We start from the raw sequence: 19,280 nt of genomic DNA on the forward strand, positions 1-19,280 counted from the left end.
ACAACATTCATCTGACAGGTTAGATCATGTGGTAATTTTATAGAGCAGGTTGTCACGGACGTGGCGATACCTAATATGTATACTATTTTTTTTATTTATGTAAGTTTTACACAATGATTTCATTTTTAAAACAAAAAAAATGTTTTAGTGTCTCCATAGTCTAAGAGCCATAGTTTTTTCAGTTTTTGGGCGATTATCTTAAGTAGGGTCTCATTTTTTGCGGGATGAAATGACGGTTTGATTGGCATCTATTTTGGGGTGCATATGACTTTTTGATTGCTTGCTATTACACTTTTTGTGACGTAAGATGACAAAAAATGGCTTTTTTTACACCGTTTTTATTTTAATTTTTTTACGGTGGTCATCTGAGGGGTTAGATCATGTGATATTTTTATAGAGCCGGTCGATACGGACGCGGCGATACCTAATATGTATACTTTTTTTTTTATTTATGTAAGTTTTACACAATGATTTCATTTTTGAAACAAAAAAAATCATGTTTTAGTGTTTCCATAGTCTAAGAGCCATAGTTTTTTCAGTTTTTGGGCGATTATCTTGGGTAGGGTATGATTTTTGCGGGATGAGATGACGGTTTGATTGGTACTATTTTGGCGTACATGCGACTTTTTTGATCACTTTTATTACCTTTTTTGGGAAGTAAGGTGGGCAAAATTTCAATTTCATCATAGTTTTTTATTTTTTATTTTTATGGCGTTCACCGTTCGGGTAAAGTAACATAACCGTTTTATAGATCAGGTCGTTACGGACGCGGCGATACCAAACATGTGTAGGGAATTTTATTTTTTTCATTTTTAATCAGTGATAAATGTGTTTTTTGATTTTTACTTTTTTTTCACTTTTTTTAACTTTTTTTTGACCCAGACCCACTTGGTTCTTGAAGATCCAGTGGGTCTGATGTCTGTATAATACAGTACAGTACAATATATATTGTTCTGTACTGTATTTTACTTACACTGAACAGATCTATGCTTTCAGCACAGATCTGTTCAGCACCATGGACAGCAGGACGCCTGAGAGGCGTCCTGTTGCCATGGGAACCTTCCCCGTCTGCTCAGAACTGCGCAGACGGGGAAGGGTAAGCACAGGGCTGAGGGGGGCTCTCTGGGGGCTCTCTCCCTCTCCCATCGGGGGGCTGCAAAGGCACAGCAGCCCCCCGATGGGAGAGGGAGGGAGCTCCCTGCGCTGTTAACCTTTTCCATACAGCGGTCCGTACGGACCGCTGTATGGAAAGGGTTAACGGCTGACATCGCATCGCAGATGTCAGCCGTTTATACCAGGGTGCCAGCAATGTGCTGGCACCCTGGTATACCCACTAGAAACCAACGATTATACAAGGGGAGGCGGGCGGGGGATCGCGATCCCGCCTGCCGCACCGCCCGCCTCCCGCACCGCCCGCACTGCCCGCAACCCTCCCCCTGCACCTCCCACCGGGCTAAAATCACTCGGGGGGTGCAGGGGGAGGGATACAGATCTATTTTAGGAATACTAAAGTTTCTGATCCCCGCGGTCAGGGACCGCAGGGATCAGAAACTGCAGAAATCGCAGCAAACCGCAGGTCTGAATTGACCTGCGGTTTGCCGCGATCGCCGACATGGGGGGGTCACGGGACCCCCCCGCGCATTTAGCCTAGGTGCCTGCTCGATGATTTGAGCAGGCACCGGGTTCCGATCACTGCCGGCCGGGCGGCAGTGATCGGAACAACACATGACGTACCGGTACGTCATGTGTCCTTAAGTACCAGGACATCATGACGTACCGGTACGTCATGTGTCCTTAAGAGGTTAAGGAGGCCGAGGCACTCACCAGAACGTTAGGGCTCATGTACGCAACCTTTTTGTGGATCGGATGCAGATCCTTTCACTTCAATGGGGCCGCAAAAGATGCGGACAGCACGGCGTGTGCTGTCCGCATTCATGTCCTTTCTGCGTCCCCGAAAATACAACTACGGCCGTGTGCATGAGCCCTTACCAAGCATAGCACCAGCGATTGGATAGTGGCCGTGCTTAGTATTGCAGCTTAGCCACATTCACTTGGAATGAGACTGAGCGGCGACTAGGCCACATGACGTCACACGGCCTGGAAAGAGGCTGGAGTGCTATGACCTCTCCAAACAGCTGATCGCCCGAGGTGCCGGGAGTCGGACCTCCACTAATCTAATATTGATGAGCTATGGTTACATCTAGGGGCCCATTATATTTTCATTATTTTTAATAAATTATCTTAGTTTACCTAGAACAGCGGGAGGACCACTCGAAAATATATATTTTTTTTTTTTCTCATTTAAGATTTTATTAAGTTTTCCAAGGTAACTAGAATAAGAGCAATAAAGCGTAACTGAACATACAGCATGTGGTAATCAATCAGAAACAGTGAATATCAGTTTCCAAAGTAGAAAACATCAGGGGAACCCACCCTGTATCAAGAACGTGTACAGTAAAGAAAAGGTATTGGAGAAAGGGGCATACAATGGAGACAACAGGGGGGACACACAAGGGAAAAAGGGGGAAGGTGAGGAAGAGACACGAGCGCTGGTTACAAGTGTGCAGCCCGGTACTCACTGGAGGTGCGAAACGTCTCCCAAGGGCTCCACGTCGTCACAAAACGGGCGACTGCCAGCGGAGAAACGCAGATGAGGTCCTCCATCCTTTGGTGGAGAGCAATTTCCTCAAACCTCTCCTCGAAATTAATTTTATTCTAAGCACTACTTGCCTCTCCTACCCCACCAGTCTTTGTTTACAATTGTCCTGCAAATGTCTCCTGCAGCCAATCAGTGGCCTCAGCAGTCATGTGCCGCACTAATGGCATCACCACTTAGCGATAGGCGCCATGATGTCAGTAGAACAGCACGTGATTGCTGAGGCCACTGATTGGCTGAAGGAGTCGTGTGCTGGATGCTTGTAAACAGATTGGGGGGAGGACCGTCACAACATCTGCATGTGATTATCGGGGGGGGGGGGGGGGGTTTTGTTGTTGTTGTTTTTTTAACTTTGATATTTAGGGTTGTTATTTTTGGATAAGTTAGAAAATCACTTTGTGAACCGATAAGTAAAGCCAGGGGCGCACCTATCCTTTCTGTTGCCTGAGGTGAAAACTGAAACGGCGCCCCCCTCCCCTTCCCAATGCCAATTTATTAACCTAATCCCTTCCCTTCAGCCCATGGCTGTCCCCCTCTTGCCCCTACCTGGTGCTGTCTGAGGCGATCGCCTCACCTGGCCTCATGGGTGGTGCACCCCTGTATAAAAGTACATAAATAAGGATAAACTACAAGTAACAAAGTCATGCAAAAGGCACTAACGCATTCCTTGTAGATTGTAAGCACGGGCGGGCAGCGTGTTCCCCTTCTGTGCCAGTCTGTAACTTATCTGCTTCTTGCACTTGTTTTGTTTATGCATGTACACCCTTTTCATAGGTACACTGCCATTGAATAAATGGCGCAATAATAATAATAATAATAATAATAATAATAATAATAATATTATTATTATTATTATTATTAACTCCATTTACCGCAAAAGAGGATGCTTGACACCTCATACATTAAGCCGGCCAAACAGCTTACCGTACATTACCGTGTACTTAGAGACAAAAGACGACAATTCGTGTGATGTATAAATCAGATGAGAAAAGATTTCCCAGTGTCCGATCCTATGGTTACAACTACAATAAGTAGAGTATCAAACCACCTCTTAAAAAAATTTAAAAAATGCACAAAAGATAAACCTATATGCGCAAACCGAGGTCAGTGAATGACCAAAATCATCTCTGGCCCAAATTAACTCGTCATATACCACCAACGCCCTCCTGTTTTGGCTTCACGGCTTCAGCATACTAGCCACTGACCTAGAGCGGACGACAAATACGCCACGGTAAATAGGGCAAATTAGTCCAGTGGCTGCAAAATGCAGAAATGGACACCGTGGTGTGAACAGGGCCCTACGGATACTTACAGCCATGCGTACGTGGACCCAGCACACACACCAAAAGTAGGGGAGACAGCACGACAAGGGGGGGCGCAAATGTTGTACTATTTTACGCCTTATTATCCAGCCCTGACAACTAGTAGGACGCGTTCTTCCTCCCGCTATGATAACGTACGGCCAGTTACTGGAACAAATGAGGATGAATATTCCAATCTCAGCAGCTCACTGGTACAGGCTGTGATAAAGATTGTAGGGTCGAAGGAAAAGTCGGCAATTTCTGTCGTTTGCTCAGCACGCGTGTAATCTATCTGCAAACACGATGGTCCTACAACGCTTCTGACACAGAACAGACCAAACCCTCCGCACAGAGAAAGTGCTGACTGAGCAGTAATGAAGATCGCTCATCTTCTCCTAGTACGATCCAGATGTTACTGTATGGCAGTGAGCAATGGCAGGAGCACCCACACACCTAGACAGCAAGACCCCCTGAGTCTAGTAAATCATCACCTATACACTGCAATGCAATGTCCACCCTATCTGCTTTTACAGGAATCTGGAAAGTACTGACAGATCACCAATATGTCACGTTAGCATCCAAATTACGTGGCGCCCTGCTCCATGTGAAAGGACAACTACAAACATTGGAAATGCGGATTGTTCTGAATTGCATTACTACTATCCTTACTGTACATGAGCACTTTGCATACACTTTTCATCAATACTGTGTGGGCCCATCCACCAACGACAAGGTGACCCTATTAAGATGGGAACCTACACTATGCAAAATGAATTCAGGACAAGGTAGGATCCAGTTATACTGTGCTGTAAGTAAAACCATTGGACAGACGGCTCCTCTAAAAGGAAAATAAATACAAAAAACACAACACGAATGTGGAAAAGCCCTTCGATGTATTTTGAGTTAAAAAAAAATTATCAGGATATAGGAAATATTTTGCTTTGTTTGGCTTCCGAAGTTTCTAAGTTTCATAGTACACGAAGCTGCAGAATGCCATTCTATGATAAATCCATCAGACTGGCCACCTGATGATTCTCCTACCAGTATCTTTCCTCTCCTGAATGATCTTCTAGGCTGATTTATTGGGCTTGCCCACCTGAGAAACGTCTACAACTAGGAACAGGTTGTAAACTGAATGTCAGGGGGTCTGAAAATGAATGAAGGAATGAAGACTTTTTCAGAAGGATCAAGACTTTTTGCCAGTTATTAGGTGAAAAACATCACCAATCCACAGACACATACTGAAAAGCAAGCTATGGCCCCGTTCACACAGCATCTTTTGCAAGAAGAATTTGGTATGGATTCAGTGCCAAAAAGGTCAGGCTGGTGCCTTCTCAAAAAGCTGATCTTCGAGGGTCCCAGGTGTCGGACCCCCACCGATCAGATACTGATGACCTATGCGGAGGATAGGTCATACGTATTAAAGTCTTGGAAAACCCTTTTAATCTATTTTGAATACCCCTCATTGTATTTGGCCACAACCGTGCCAATAAACCGCAGATGAATGAACGTCAAGGCAGAATCCACACCAAATTCTGCCATCAAAAGACTATGGCCCCTTTCACACAGGCAAGATTTCCGCGCGGGTGCAATGCGTGAGGTGAACGCATTGCACCCGCACTGAATCCGGACCCATTCACTCCAATGGGGCTGTGCACATGAGCGGTGATTTTCATGCATCACTTGTGCGTTGAATGAAAAATCGCAGCATGTTCTATATTGTGCGTTTTTCACGCAATGCAGGCCCCATAGAAGTGAATGGGGCTGCGCGAAAATCGCAAGCATCCGCAAGCAAGTGCGGATGTGGCGCGATTTTCACGCATGGTTGCTAGGAGACAATCGGGATGGGGACCCGATCTTTATTATTTTCTCTTATAACATCGTTATAGGGGAAAAATAATAGCGTTCTTAGTACAGAATGCTAAGTAAATTAGGGATGGAGGGGTTAAAAAAAATAAAATAAAAAAACTCACCTCATCCACTGTCTTCTTTCTTCTTCTTTGAGGACCTGGGAGGAAAAGGACCTTTGGTGACGTCACTGTGCTCATCACATGGTCCATCACCATGGTGATGATCATGTGAGGAGCGCAGTGACATCACCTTTTCCTCCTGTACAGCAAAGAAGAAGAAAGGCGACAAGTCAGGCTCCGCAAACAAGTGGATTAAGGAGAGTTTATTTTATAATTTTTTTTTTAACCCCTCCATCCCTAATTTACTTAGCATTCTGTATTAAGAATGCTATTATTTTCCCTTATAACCATATTATAAAGGGAAAATAATAAAATCTACACAACACCTAACTGAAACCCGAACTTCTGTGAAAAAATCCGGGTTCGGATCTGGGTACCAAACATGTTAATTTTTCTCACGTGTGTGCAAAACGCATTAAAACGCTTTGCACTCGCGCTGAAAAATCGTGCATTTTCCTGCAACGCACCTGCATCTTGTCCGGCCCTCACACGCGACGCCCATGTGAAAGAGGCCTGTAAGTGAACATCCCTAACCCTAATCTTGGTCGCGCAACTTCACAGTGCTAACATAGAAATGAATGGGGTGGCAGTGTTGAGCCGCATGTGTGCAGCAACCACAGAATTACAAAAAAAATCCAGCAGTGTGGAATTTTTTGTGATTCGAGGGTTGGGGGGGTCAACGTTCTAATCCCGCTGTGATCCTAATTACTTTTATGCTAGCATCGCTCCACCGCAAACCTTGGGCACGACTGATTTAGAGCGACCAAGATCGCCCACAGAGCAGCAACATATACCGCAGTGTTGTCCAGAAATTGTCACACATAATGCTGTAATAAAGTGAACGGGTATGAAGAATGTCTAATGGCTCGGCCCACAGAAGTGTTCAAGTGTCAATACACAGCAGGTAAGTAGATTAGCAGGTATGTCAGGAATGTCACAGTGCTAACCGCTCCATACCAAGTAATAGGAGGATGTGTCAACAGACAGCAGACCCCCCTGCACACAGCTAGGTGGTCTCTCACGTAGGGCCGATTTCTCTTTAGAAAAAATAAATAAAAATCCTATACAGGCTGTAGGAGACAGGTTCCGTATAGACCAATAAGTGTCACTGAAACCAGAGACCGTGTCACACAAGGCGTCTGCAGATTATAGATTTTATGAGACTTTATAACTGAAGACTTATCCTCAGGATGGGTCTTCAGCATCTCATTGGTGGGGGTCCGACACCTGGGACCCCGCCGATCAGCTGTTTGTGAAGGCACTGGCTCTCCTGTGAGCGTCGCTGCCTTCTCACAGCTTTTCCTAGTGACGTCATGTTCATTGGTCACATAGCCTAGAAGCAGCTCAGCTCCATAGAAGTGAATGACCGCGATACCAAGCACAGCCACTATATAATGTACGGAGCTGTGCTTGGTGAGCAGGGAGAAGGCCGCTGCGATCAAAACAAATGATCAGCGGGGGTCCTGGGTGTCGGACCCCCACCAATCAGATACTGATTACCTATGTGGAGGATAGGTCATCAGTATTAGGCTGGGTTCACACGGGCGTGACGGATTTGTTCAGGATGCGTGCCGGGTGTATTGCGGCAAACCCGCGCGAGTAGGTACCCAATTGCAGTCAGTTTTGCGATTGCGTTCCGTTTTTTCCGCACGGGTGCAATGCGTTTTGCACGCGCGTGATAAAAAACTGACTGTGGTACCCAGACGCGAACTTCTTCACTGAAGTTCAGGTTTGGGTTCGGTGTCGTGTAAATGTCATTATTTTCCCTTATAACATGGTTATAAGGGAAAATAATAGCATTCTTTAATACAGAATGCATAGTAGAAGGCCAATTGAGGGTTTAAAAAAATAAAAAATTAACTCACCTCCTCCAATTGATCGCGTAGCTGCCGGTCTCCTGTTCTTTCTTCAGGACCTGTCAAAGGACCTGTGGTGACGTCACTGAGCTCATCACATGGTCAAATCACATGGTCCATCACCACAGTGATGGACCATGTGATTGGACCATGTGATGTGACATCACCACAGGTCCTTGAGCTGGTAGCTCATAATTAAAGAAGAAGAGATCAGCAACTACGCGATCAAGAGGAGGTGAATTAATATTAAAAAAAAAAAAAAAAAAATGTAACCCTTAAATTGACCTTCTACTAAGCATTCTGTATTAAAGAATGCTATTATTTTCCCTTATAACCATGTTATAAGGGTAAATAATACAGTGAATAGACAGTCATCTTAGCAACTATGCGTGAAAATCGCACCGCATCCGCACTTGCATGCGATTTTCACGCAGCCCCATTCACTTCTATGGGGCCTGCGTTGCGTGATAAACGCAGAATATAGAGCATGCTGCGATTTTCACGCAACACACAAGTGATGCGTGAAAATCACTGCTCATGTGCACAGCCCCATAGAAATCAATGGGTCCGGATTCAGTGCGGGTGCAATGCGTTTACCTCACGCATTGCACCCGTGTAGAAATTTTGCCCGTGTGAACTCAGCCTTAAAATCCTGAAAAACCCTTTTAATCTATGAATATAGATGACTCTTCTGTATCAAGGCCCTGACTACTTCTGAAAGGGGGTGAAGAAAGGTCATCACATGAGCCCACCAAGCACTGCTGGCTAGCCAAGGGGTCTCACCATGGGACAAGCAGCAGAGCAACTTCACAAATGCCAGAACATGGGTGGGCAACCTGTGGGACTCCAGCTGTTGTGAAACTACAATTCCCAGCATGCTCCATTCATTTCTTTGAGAGTTCTGAGAAGAGCAGAGCAAGTGTGCATGCTGGGAGTTATAGTTTTACAACAGTTGGAGTGCCGCAGGTTGCCCACCCCGTGCAACAACATAAGGGGGTTTAACAGGAGTACAATATATTGATGGCCTATCCTTTTGATATGTCAACATCTGATTGATGGGGGTTGGACTCCAAACAGCAGATCAGTGCCAGAAGAGGCCATGGCGCTCTGATTAAGGGCTCGTTCACACGATTGTTTTTTGCGTTCTGTATACGGAACAATTCATTTCAATGCTTCCGCAAAAAAAAAAAAAAAAAAACGGAATATACTCCGTATGCATTCCGTTTCCGTATTTCCATTTTTCTGTTCAAAGATAGAACATGTCCTATTATTGCCCGCAAATCACGTTCAGTGACTCCATTTAAGTCAATGGGTCCGCAAAAAAAACGGAACACATACGGAATGTACTCCGTATGTCTTCCGTATCCGTTTTTGCAGAACAATCTATTGAAAATGTTATGCCCAGCCCAATTTTTTCTATGTAATTACTGTATATGCCATACAGAAAAACGGAACCAGAACCACTACTGAAACAAATAACGGAAAAACGGATCCGTTAAAAAACGGCCAACAAAACGCTGTGGCTTTCCTCACTACCAAGCACAGCACCATACATAGTAAAGTGGCTGTGCTTGGTACTGCAGCCCAGGCCCATTCACTTGAAAGGGACTGAGCTGCTCCTAAGCCACGGTGACCGATGAATGTGATGTCACTGGCCTAGGAAGAGGCCGCAGGGGTCATTTGTCCTGATATTCCCCTAAGTCACAGGAGGATGCACTTCATTTATCACAAGGTGCACGCCTGGCCATAAATTAAGCGCGTCCTCCCACAGTCCGTGCACCTACATCAGCTCGTAGACGGCGTAAATGTCAGTCATCATTTATCCTAGAAAACTGTCAGAAATGATGATAATCCTGCCCCCTTTTCGGAAAGTGGCGAGGGCTGCATAGAAACGCCTACATTTAGACGCAATGGCATTTAAAAAGCGTAAACTTTGTGTCGGCGACTTTTTTACGCCAGTTGCTAGCAATGCAGGTCATAATAAATTACAGGCGCGGTCTTTAAATGGAAACTGCACCTAAATTCATTTTCTGATGCGGACACTTTCTAACACAACCCCTTTAGCATGGCACGGAGATTACTCTCACTCAGACTCTCCTTCACAGACTCTATTGCAATCACAGCTTGGCCCCCAAAGTGGCTCAAATCATTAGGGTCCGACCACACGGCGCAGTCTGCGATCGAAACTGTTAATGGTAGCACGCTACTGACGGTGCCGCGCAGCCATTAACAATGCATACCAACGAAACAGTGCGGTCTTCATTAATTTAATTAGAGCCCCCTGCAGCCCGTACGGACGTGGTCTACCCTGCCTCAGACTGCGCGGTGTGGTCGCACCCTTAGGCCCCTTTCACACGGGCGAGTATTCCGCACAGATGCGATGCGCGAGTTGAACGCATTGCACCCGCACTGAATCCCGACCCATTCATTTCTATGGGGCTGTGCACACGAGCGGTGATTTTCACACATCACTTGTGCGTTGCGTGAAAAATCGCAGCATGTTCTATATTCTGCATTTTTCACGCAACGCAGGCCCCATAGAAGTGAATGGGGCTGCGTGAAAATCGCAAGCATCCGCAAGCAAGTGCGGATGCGGTGCGATTTTCACGCACGGTTACTAGGAGACGATCGTGATGGGGACCCGATCTTTATTATTTTCCCTTATAACATAATTATAAGGGAAAATAATAGCATTCTGAATACAGAATGCATAGTACAATAGCGCTGGAGGGGTTAAAAAAAAAATTATTTAACTCACCTTAATCCACTTGCTCGCGCAGCCCGGCTTCTCTTCTGTCTCCTTCTTTGCTGTGTGCAGGAAAAGGACCTGTGGTGACGTCACTACGCTCATCACATGATCCATCACCATGGTAAAAGATCATGTGACGGACCATGTGATGACAGGAGTGACGTCACCACAGGTCCTTTTCCTGCACACAGCTAAGATGAAGACAGAAGAGATGCCGGGCTGCGCGAGAAAGTGGATTAAGGTGAGTTAAATAATTTGTATTTATTTTTTAACCCCTCCAGCGCTGTTTTTCTATGCATTCTGTATTCAGAATGATATTATTTTCCCTTATAACCATGTTATAAAGGGAAAATAATACAATCTACAGAACACCGATCCCAAGCCCGAACTTCTGTGAAGAAGTTCGGGTACCAAACATGCACGATTTTTCTTACGCGAGTGCAAAACGCATTACAATGTTTTGCACTCGCGCGGAAAAATCACGCATGTTCCCGCAACGCCCGTGTGAAACCAGCCTTAGACTTTCCCACTTTTCCTGCTTTCAGCACATCAACTTCAAGAACTGACTGCTCACTACCCCGTGACAGGCGACACTCACTTCACCTATCAGTTAGGGCTCATGCACACGACCGTTGCCGTTTTTTGTAGTGTACAAATTGCAGATCCGCAAAACACGGATACCGTCCATGTGTTCCGCATTTTACGGAACGTCCAGCCCATAATAAAACTGTCCTATGCTTGTCCGTAAAACGGAGAAGACTAGGACAAGTTCTATTTTTTTTGCGGGGACGCGGCACAGACATACAGATGTGGACAGCACACAGGAAGCATTCCTTCCCGGCAATCGTCGGATAGTCAGTGAAGGAGACATTTACATGCAGCGATCTCCTCCACAGTATGGAGAGAAGTGATCGCTAATGGCATCGCTCGTCCCCATACAGAATCATTGTTTGCTGGCAGCACAGCATGTTTAGACGGACCGCTGGCGGCAACCAGCTGAACGAGCATTTTGCCTAATCAGGTAATCGGCGGCACTTTCACACCGCCAGATAATCGCTAACGAGCGTTCCTATGCATGCTCGTTAGCATTTATCTGGCGGATTCTCAGTCTGTGTCAAGAGCCCTTTACAGTCTGCTTTTATTGTCAATTGTCCCAAAATGTACATACTTACGGCTGAGCTTGTGTTTATACACTGAGGCTAATCTGAGCAACCAGGCTGCAGTGTAAAGCATGGGGGAGAGATGGGCAGCAGCACAAGCCACTGATGACTCAGAAGGTGCATTTCAGATGAACTCTGTTTCACGATACAGCCAAGATTATCCCAGAAACTAGTCGTGCCTGATAAAAAGGAGGCAAATGGAGGAAAACAAATAGAAAGAAAGCATCGCCCGCGTGACCTCTTCAGGCCTGAGAGTCTGCTGACGGTAAGTGGAGGAGTATTAGTCATCTCTAAGATAGCGTGTTCCTGTCCTCCAGATGACAGCAGAGCGGTGCTGACCCGATTACCGTGATCTGCACGTACCAGACCCAGCGGAGTGCTACATGCTGAGAAGTCTCAGCAAGGACTCGAGAGAACTCCGCAGACAATCGGAAAGTATTCCAGAGCCACCGCAAGCCTTTTACTAGTTAAATATCTTGTTGCCAAACTTTTCATGGGTTGCAAAATGAATTCTCAAAAAACAGGAGGATAAACAGAAGCAGACAGCGGCCACTGGTACGGACGAGATGTGGCGCTCTGTAGTCATCACCAGGAATAAGAATCTGTTAAGGCTCCATTCACACGTCTGCCACAGTTTTGCGGACCGCACATGGCCGGCACTATGATATAAATGCCTATTTTTTTATTTTATTTTTTTGCAGACCCGCGGAACGGATGCAGACCCATTATGCGGATGTGTGAATGGACCATAAGGCTACATGCACACGACCATATGTGTTTTGCGGTCCGCAAATTGCGGATCCGCAAAACAAAAAACGGATGCCATCCGTTTTTTTTGCAGATCCATTTGAACAATTCCTAAAACGGACAAGAAGACAACATTTTCTATTTATTTTTTTTTGCGGGGCTACAGAACGGACATACGGATGCGGATAGCACACGGTGTGCTGTCCGCATTTTTTGCGGACCCATTGAAATGAATGGGTCCGCATCCTACCCGCAAAAAAAAGGAACGCACGCAAAATACGTTTGTGTGCATGAGGCCCAAGGATGAGAAAAAAATTGCCTGCTTTCTACCAAAAACTGCACCACCCCTGCCTATAGGTTGTACGTGGTATTGCAGGTCAGCTCCTGCCACCGCTCCATTTATTCTGGGCGATGGCCATTTCCGATAGTCCCATAGAGAATTAATGGGGTGGCAGGGTGAATGCCCAACCTGATGCTCCATCCGATCAGGGGAACGAGGCCCCTATTCTCAGGATTGGTGGATTGGTGGGGGATATGATAGAAACTTTTAAATACATAAAGGGAATCAACAAGGTAAAAGAAGAAAAACTGCTACAAGAGGACATAGTTTTAAAGGGCTTCTGTCACCCCCCTAAGGTCATGTTTCATTTTTTGGCTACTTAAAATCCTTATGCTGCGATTTATCAATATATAATGCTCTTACTCTTTTTCGTTCAGTAGTTTCTTCAAAAAACGGACTTTAATAATATGTAAATTACCGGTCTACCAGCAAGTAGGGCGGTTACTTGCTGGTAGCAGCCGCATTCTCCTTTCAAAAAGACGCCCCCTCCTCATGTTGATTGACAGTGCCACCGAGCGGTCTCGTCCTCTGGCCGGCCCTGTCTGCGTTTTAAATCTCGCGCCTGCACCGTACCGCTCTTCAGTCGGCGCAGGCGCACTGAGAGGAGGACGCTCGCTCGGCCGCTCCTTCCTCAATGCGCCTGCGCCGATGACGTCACATCTACACCCGGCGCAGGCGCATTGAGGAAGGAGCGGCCGAGCGAGCGTCCTCCTCTCAGTGCGCCTGCGCCGAGTGAAGAGCGGTACGGCGCAGGCGCGAGATTTAAAACGCAGACAGGGCCAGCCAGAGGACGAGACCGCTCGCTGGCCCTGTCAATCAACATGAGGAGGGGGCGTCTTTTTGAAAGGAAAATGCGGCTGCTACCAGCAAGTAACCGCCCCACTTGCTGGTAGACAGGTAATTTACATATTATAAAAGTCCGTTTTTTGAAGAAACTACTGAACGAAAAAGAGTAAGAGCATTATATATTGATAAATCGCAGCATAAGGATTTTAAGTAGCCAAAAAATTAAAAATGACTTTAGTGGGGTGACAGAAGCCCTTTAAATTAGAGGGGCAAAGGTTTAAAAGTAATATCAGGAAGTATTACTTTACTGAGAGAGTAGTGGATGCATGTAATAGCCTTCCTGCAGAAGTGGTAGCTGCAAATACAGTGGAGGAGTTTAAGCATGCATGGGATAGGCATAAGGCCATCCTTCATATAAGATAGGACCAGGGGCTATCCATAGTATTCAGTATATTGGGCAGACTAGATGGGCCAAATGGTTCTTATCTGCCGACACATTCTATGTCCCAGCGGTCAGTTAGTTATCCTCTATCCTGTGGATAAGGGATAACTTCAAAACTTGGTACAATGCCTTTAAATGCAGATTTTAGCCTATTCACCTAAACTTTTGATTTGCTATGACGACATCAAGGGTTCTGACGGGAGGCGGTCTGGGTGCGGAGACCACCGCTGATCGCTATCCAAAATCACTGTAGGAGATGGATTAGAGATGGGCGCATAGACTCTGCAGTGAGGAGAGGGCCACATGCGAGCGCTCCTTTCTCCTCGCTCTAGTTATCAGCGGTGGTCTCAGCACTCAGACCCCCACTAATCAGAACCCTTGATGTTATGGCAAATTTGGTGCATAGGTTGAAATCTGCATTTAAAGGCGTTTACCAAATTTTGAAGTTATCCCCCTGGTCTCAGCACTCAGACCACCGCCAAATGATATGTTGCTATGACACATTGCTATGATCCCGACCTCAATCACCCCCTTCCCCACTTCTCACCCTCGTGCGCCACTGGCCCCTGCTGTATCCGCATCCTGCTCAACGCAACCCACGACTGGCCACAGAAGTGACGTGCCACGTTACTGGGTCACACGTCAGTCATTGGCTGCGGCGGTCACATGACCGGCTTCAAACAGGATTGACCCATCTACAGCTGGGACCGTCGGCGCACGAGGGGGAGCGATGGAGCCGGAACCCAGCAACAGGGATCAGATAGGCATACTCACCACCGTGAGCTCAGCCATGCTGGGGGTCTGAAAAAAAAGCATTACAAAAAGGTGGACAACCCCTTTAAGTATAAGAACACTTTAAAGTCTGAACCACAGGTCAGTTTCCGATTTTGTAAAAACCCATCCACTTTGATAGTACTGTAAAACATTATGGATTTCCAGCTTGCTATTCCGCAATGTATCTGCTACATGTGAACATACCCTTAAGGCAACTAAGGAAATAGAGACCATGGTCGACACTCATTAACCCCTGTATGCCGAAAAACTGGCATCGAAAAGTTGCATATTTTGGTGCACGACCCACTTTGTGTGGGGGTTTTCCACCCTGCTCCCATCTTTTCCAAAAAAAGTGAGTGGAGAGGTAGGGGCATGACAGGACCTAGCTGGCCGGGCACATTCATCATAATTTATGCCAAGAAACGGTTATAAATGATAGCAGTTATCCTGGTGTAGATGTCAGACCTGCGGAGATGCTGGACACAGATATTAGGGTAGGTGCGTGCGCATCTCACCCCAGCTGAGCAGAAACCGAGACCGGAGTATAAGACACCAGGTAATAAAGGTTTCCCTACGGGTGAAAAAGCTGGGGGCGGCTAGAGACAGTCACAAGAATTCAGATCATGTAGGAATTCTTGCAATTCTCGATTGACTCTCTCACCCATAGGGATCTACGGAGGGTGCACACAAGTTGTGGTAATGACGCAATTCTACCGTGACTCACTGGCAACCAAAAGTCACGGTGGATCGTCCAACGCTCAGGATCTGGAGGCATCAGAGCAGGAAAGGAGTGGAACGAGACTATGAGAACATATTTTATGTTCTGCTTTGAAGTTTCACATCACAAAGACTTTACCTGCGAGCAGATCTACTGCCCCCCCTAACCAAAGACAACCTCAACCAGTATTCCGACTCTGCCTCCACCAGACACGTCTAGAGCCTTTCCCTGACCTCTTGTATCTATTCCCTATAAACTGGTATCACGTGAAGGGCTCCTACCTGTTCCCATCCTATACAGTCATGGCATCTCTCAAGGATATTCCGTTACTTTATGACTAGATGGGGTCCAATCTCGGGGGCCCTACAAGGAGTACCATGCTACTTTAGCGCTGTGCCCCCTTCCCAGTGACACTCTAGACAAACCGGGGTGCAGGGAACTACAGCTCGACCCAATTCGAATTGGGAGTGCCGGGGGTGCAGTGTTAAATCAGTGTTAATCTCAGGATCGATGGGGTTCCCAGAGGCCAGAACCCCCACCAATCACACAGTGATTGCTTACAAGCTATATGCCATCCCTTTATAAGGAGGGAATGCCCCTGTAAAGAGGTATTCAGGTTGTTTGAAGTTATCCTCTACCCACAGGGATAACTATTAGATTGGTGGGGATCCCAGCAGTAGGCCCCCCATTGATCACGAGAACGGGGGCTCCATACCCCCTGCAGCCCCCCCTGAAATGAACGGAGCGGCCAGTCACACATGCATGTGGCTGTTCCATTCATGGAGCTGCAGGTGGTATGGGGCCCCTGGTCTTAGCAGGGTCGCAGCGCTCTAAAAGTTATCTCCTATATTGTGGACAGGGGATAACGTCAAACAACCAGAAAACCCTTTTAATAGATCTAGTAACCAAAGTTTCTCTTGTTTGCAATAAACTGTTACAATGTTACCCAGTCATTTCCTATTGGAACCCATTGGTAAAGTTGGTGACTTCTATAACTTAGGCTACTTTCACACTTGCGTTGTTTGATTCCGGCAGGCAGTTCCATTGCCTGAACTGACTGCCTGATCAGGCAAACTGTATGCAAACGCATCTCATTTTTTCTGACTGATCAGGCATTTTTCAGACTGATCAGGATCCTCATCAGTCTGAAAAATGCATTGCAATACCGGATCCGTTTTTCCAGTGTCATCAGGCAAAACGGATCCGGTATTTATTTTTTTCTCATATTTAAAGGTCTGCGCTAATGTGAAAAGATGATTCCGATTCTGGCAGGCAGTTCCGTCGCCGGAACTGCCTGCCGGATTCGGCAATCCAGACGCAAACTGATGGCATTTGTCAGACGGATGCGGATCCGTCTGACAAATGCATTGCAAGATTGGATCAGTCTCTCCGGTGTCATCCGGAAAAACGGATCCGGTATTAATTTTTTTTTGCATTTTTAAAAGGTCTGCGCATGCGCAGACCGAAAAGCCAGATCCGTTTTGCCGGAACACTTAATGCCGGATCCGGCACTAATACACTTCAATGGAAATTAATGCCGGATCCGGCATTCCGGCAAGTGTTCAGTATTTTTAGCCGGAGATAAAACTGCAGCATGCTGCGGTATTTTCTCCAGCCAAAAAACGTAAGAAGGACTGAACTGATGCATCCTGAACGGATTGCTCTCCATTCAGAATGCATTAGGATAAAACTGATCAGTTCTTTTCCGGTATTGAGCCCCTAGGACAGAACTCAATACCGGAAAACAAAAACGCTAGTGTGAAAGTGCCCTTAGGCTAGTTTCACACGAGTGTCAAAGTCATCCGGCAGAGGAACAGCCTGTGGGGCACTGCCATCCCCTGCCGGAGATCTCTGACCCCGGGACCCGGCCTGTTTCCAGCTAAACGAAAAGCGATGCAAGCGAATTTCTGTGACAAATCTGCATCAAATCCACCACGAAAGCACAAGGAACACATGTAGATTTTGCTGATGTAGTATCAGACCAATGTGTATACATAGCTTATATGCAGGACTAATATATATATATTTATTATTTTATTTTTTTAATAGAGTGAGATCAGGTGAAAGTCTCCCATCCAGTGTCCTAATTGTCCCAAACCACTACAGCACCATCAGACAGAGGGGGGCACGAGTGGGACCCATTGCACCTGACCACAACCATCCAGTGGAAAAGAAAATGCAGAAATCGCCCCAAAGCAGCACCGCACCATCTGAATTACAGGGGAGACGATCAGACACAGAACTGCTCCGCACATTCCCAGATCACGCATGTAAACACAGAAACGACAGCAATGCAGAAGTGTGCATGCAGGCTTATACAACTCTCCCGGGGATGAGTGCAACAGATCAGCCTGCTCCAGAAGACAGAGCCCCGGGGGCCACAGCAGAACCCGACCACTGCGAGCAGACAGCAGAGTTTAGTGCAGAAGATGACACTGTATCCCCCTACGAGATCAAAGAGTGGGGTGCTCCAGGATAGAAAACTCACTCGACGGGCTGGACCACCCCTAAAATATAGGGGGGGGGGGGGGGGTTTCACTACATCTCAAACATACAATTCGCCCCCTTCATTAACCCCAGCTCTGCCCCGGCCTCACTCACCTTGGCTATGGCCTTCTTGTACCTGGTCACCGCTTGCTGGATGAGGCTTGAAACTTTCAAGTTCCCGTCCCCACAGGGCACCACTACCCGGGTCCTACCGAAGCTCACCGTCACCTTCATAGCGCCGCCCGGGGAGTTAGCGGAGACCGCCTTGTTCTCCCCGCGCTCCTAACCTAAGGGGTTAATCCAGGGTTCCGGTTTTCCCTCCGTATCCTCCGGTGTATGCGGGGCCTGCAGTAGCCTCCTCCCTCCGCCTCCTCCCCGGCATGTGAATGCGCAACTCCTCCCACCTCTTCCAGCAGGATTGTGTGACCGCCACTGGCGCATCCAACGGGAGAGAGAGTGCTGTGCGTCCTGACCAATCAGCGTCCGCTATGCTTGAACGACAGGTATATCTGCCATACAAATGTTCCCTTAGGATATAGTCCCGCCCCTAAATCCTCAGGCTTTATTGTCATTGGTTGGCGGCATTTTCCTCATCTGAATTTGACTGCGCTGTTAATAAAGTGATTAATTCATTAGTAAATGTGTTATTATTCAATCGTCTCATCGGTCTGCTCTTTATATAGTTATCATTTATGTATCTATATACTATCTATTATATCTAATCATCTCTCATCTTTCTTCTCTTTATAAATTTATCATCTATATAGCATAGTTATTTATATCTGTCTCATATCTATCATCTTGTATCAATCGATCTCATATCTGTCTATCTATCCCATATCTATCTCCTATCTATCTATCTATCTATCTATCTATCTATCTATTATCTATCTATTTATCTATCTATCTATCTATTATCTATCTATTTATCTATCTATCTATTATCTATCTATCTATCTATTATCTATCTCATATCTATCTCCTATCTATTATCTATCTATCTCATATATATCTATCTATCTATCTATCTATCTATCTATTATCTATCTATCTCATATCTATCTATTATCTATCTATCTATTTATCTATTATCTATCTATCTATTATCTATCTATCTATTATCTATCTATTATCTATCTATCTCATATCTATCTCCTATCTATTATCTATCTATCTATCTATTATCTATTATCTATCCCATATCTATCTATTATCTATCTCATATCTATCTATCTAGTAGTTTACAGCATCAAGTTGGTGAGAGACATATAAGAGATAGAAGTAGTAGATAGAT

At 46.0% G+C, this 19,280-nt stretch overlaps 1 protein-coding gene across 11 annotated transcripts in view; it reads right to left on the reverse strand.

Moving 5' to 3' along the window:
* The window catches only part of PARD3 (par-3 family cell polarity regulator), a 600,009-nt gene extending 581,649 nt beyond the window's left edge, over positions 1–18,360 (reverse strand). For all 11 annotated transcript variants that reach the window (XM_040434287.1, XM_040434289.1, XM_040434286.1 and 8 more), the window contains exon 1: positions 18,101–18,360. In XM_040434287.1, the coding sequence (XP_040290221.1) occupies positions 18,101–18,220 (120 nt within the window). In that variant the 5' untranslated portion in view covers positions 18,221–18,360. The remainder of the gene's footprint in view (positions 1–18,100) is intronic.
* Between the last annotated feature and the right edge of the window lie 920 nt (positions 18,361–19,280).

The sequence above is a fragment of the Bufo bufo genome, chromosome 5 (assembly GCF_905171765.1).
Source record: "Bufo bufo chromosome 5, aBufBuf1.1, whole genome shotgun sequence".
In the NCBI taxonomy this organism is placed as follows: domain Eukaryota; kingdom Metazoa; phylum Chordata; class Amphibia; order Anura; family Bufonidae; genus Bufo; species Bufo bufo.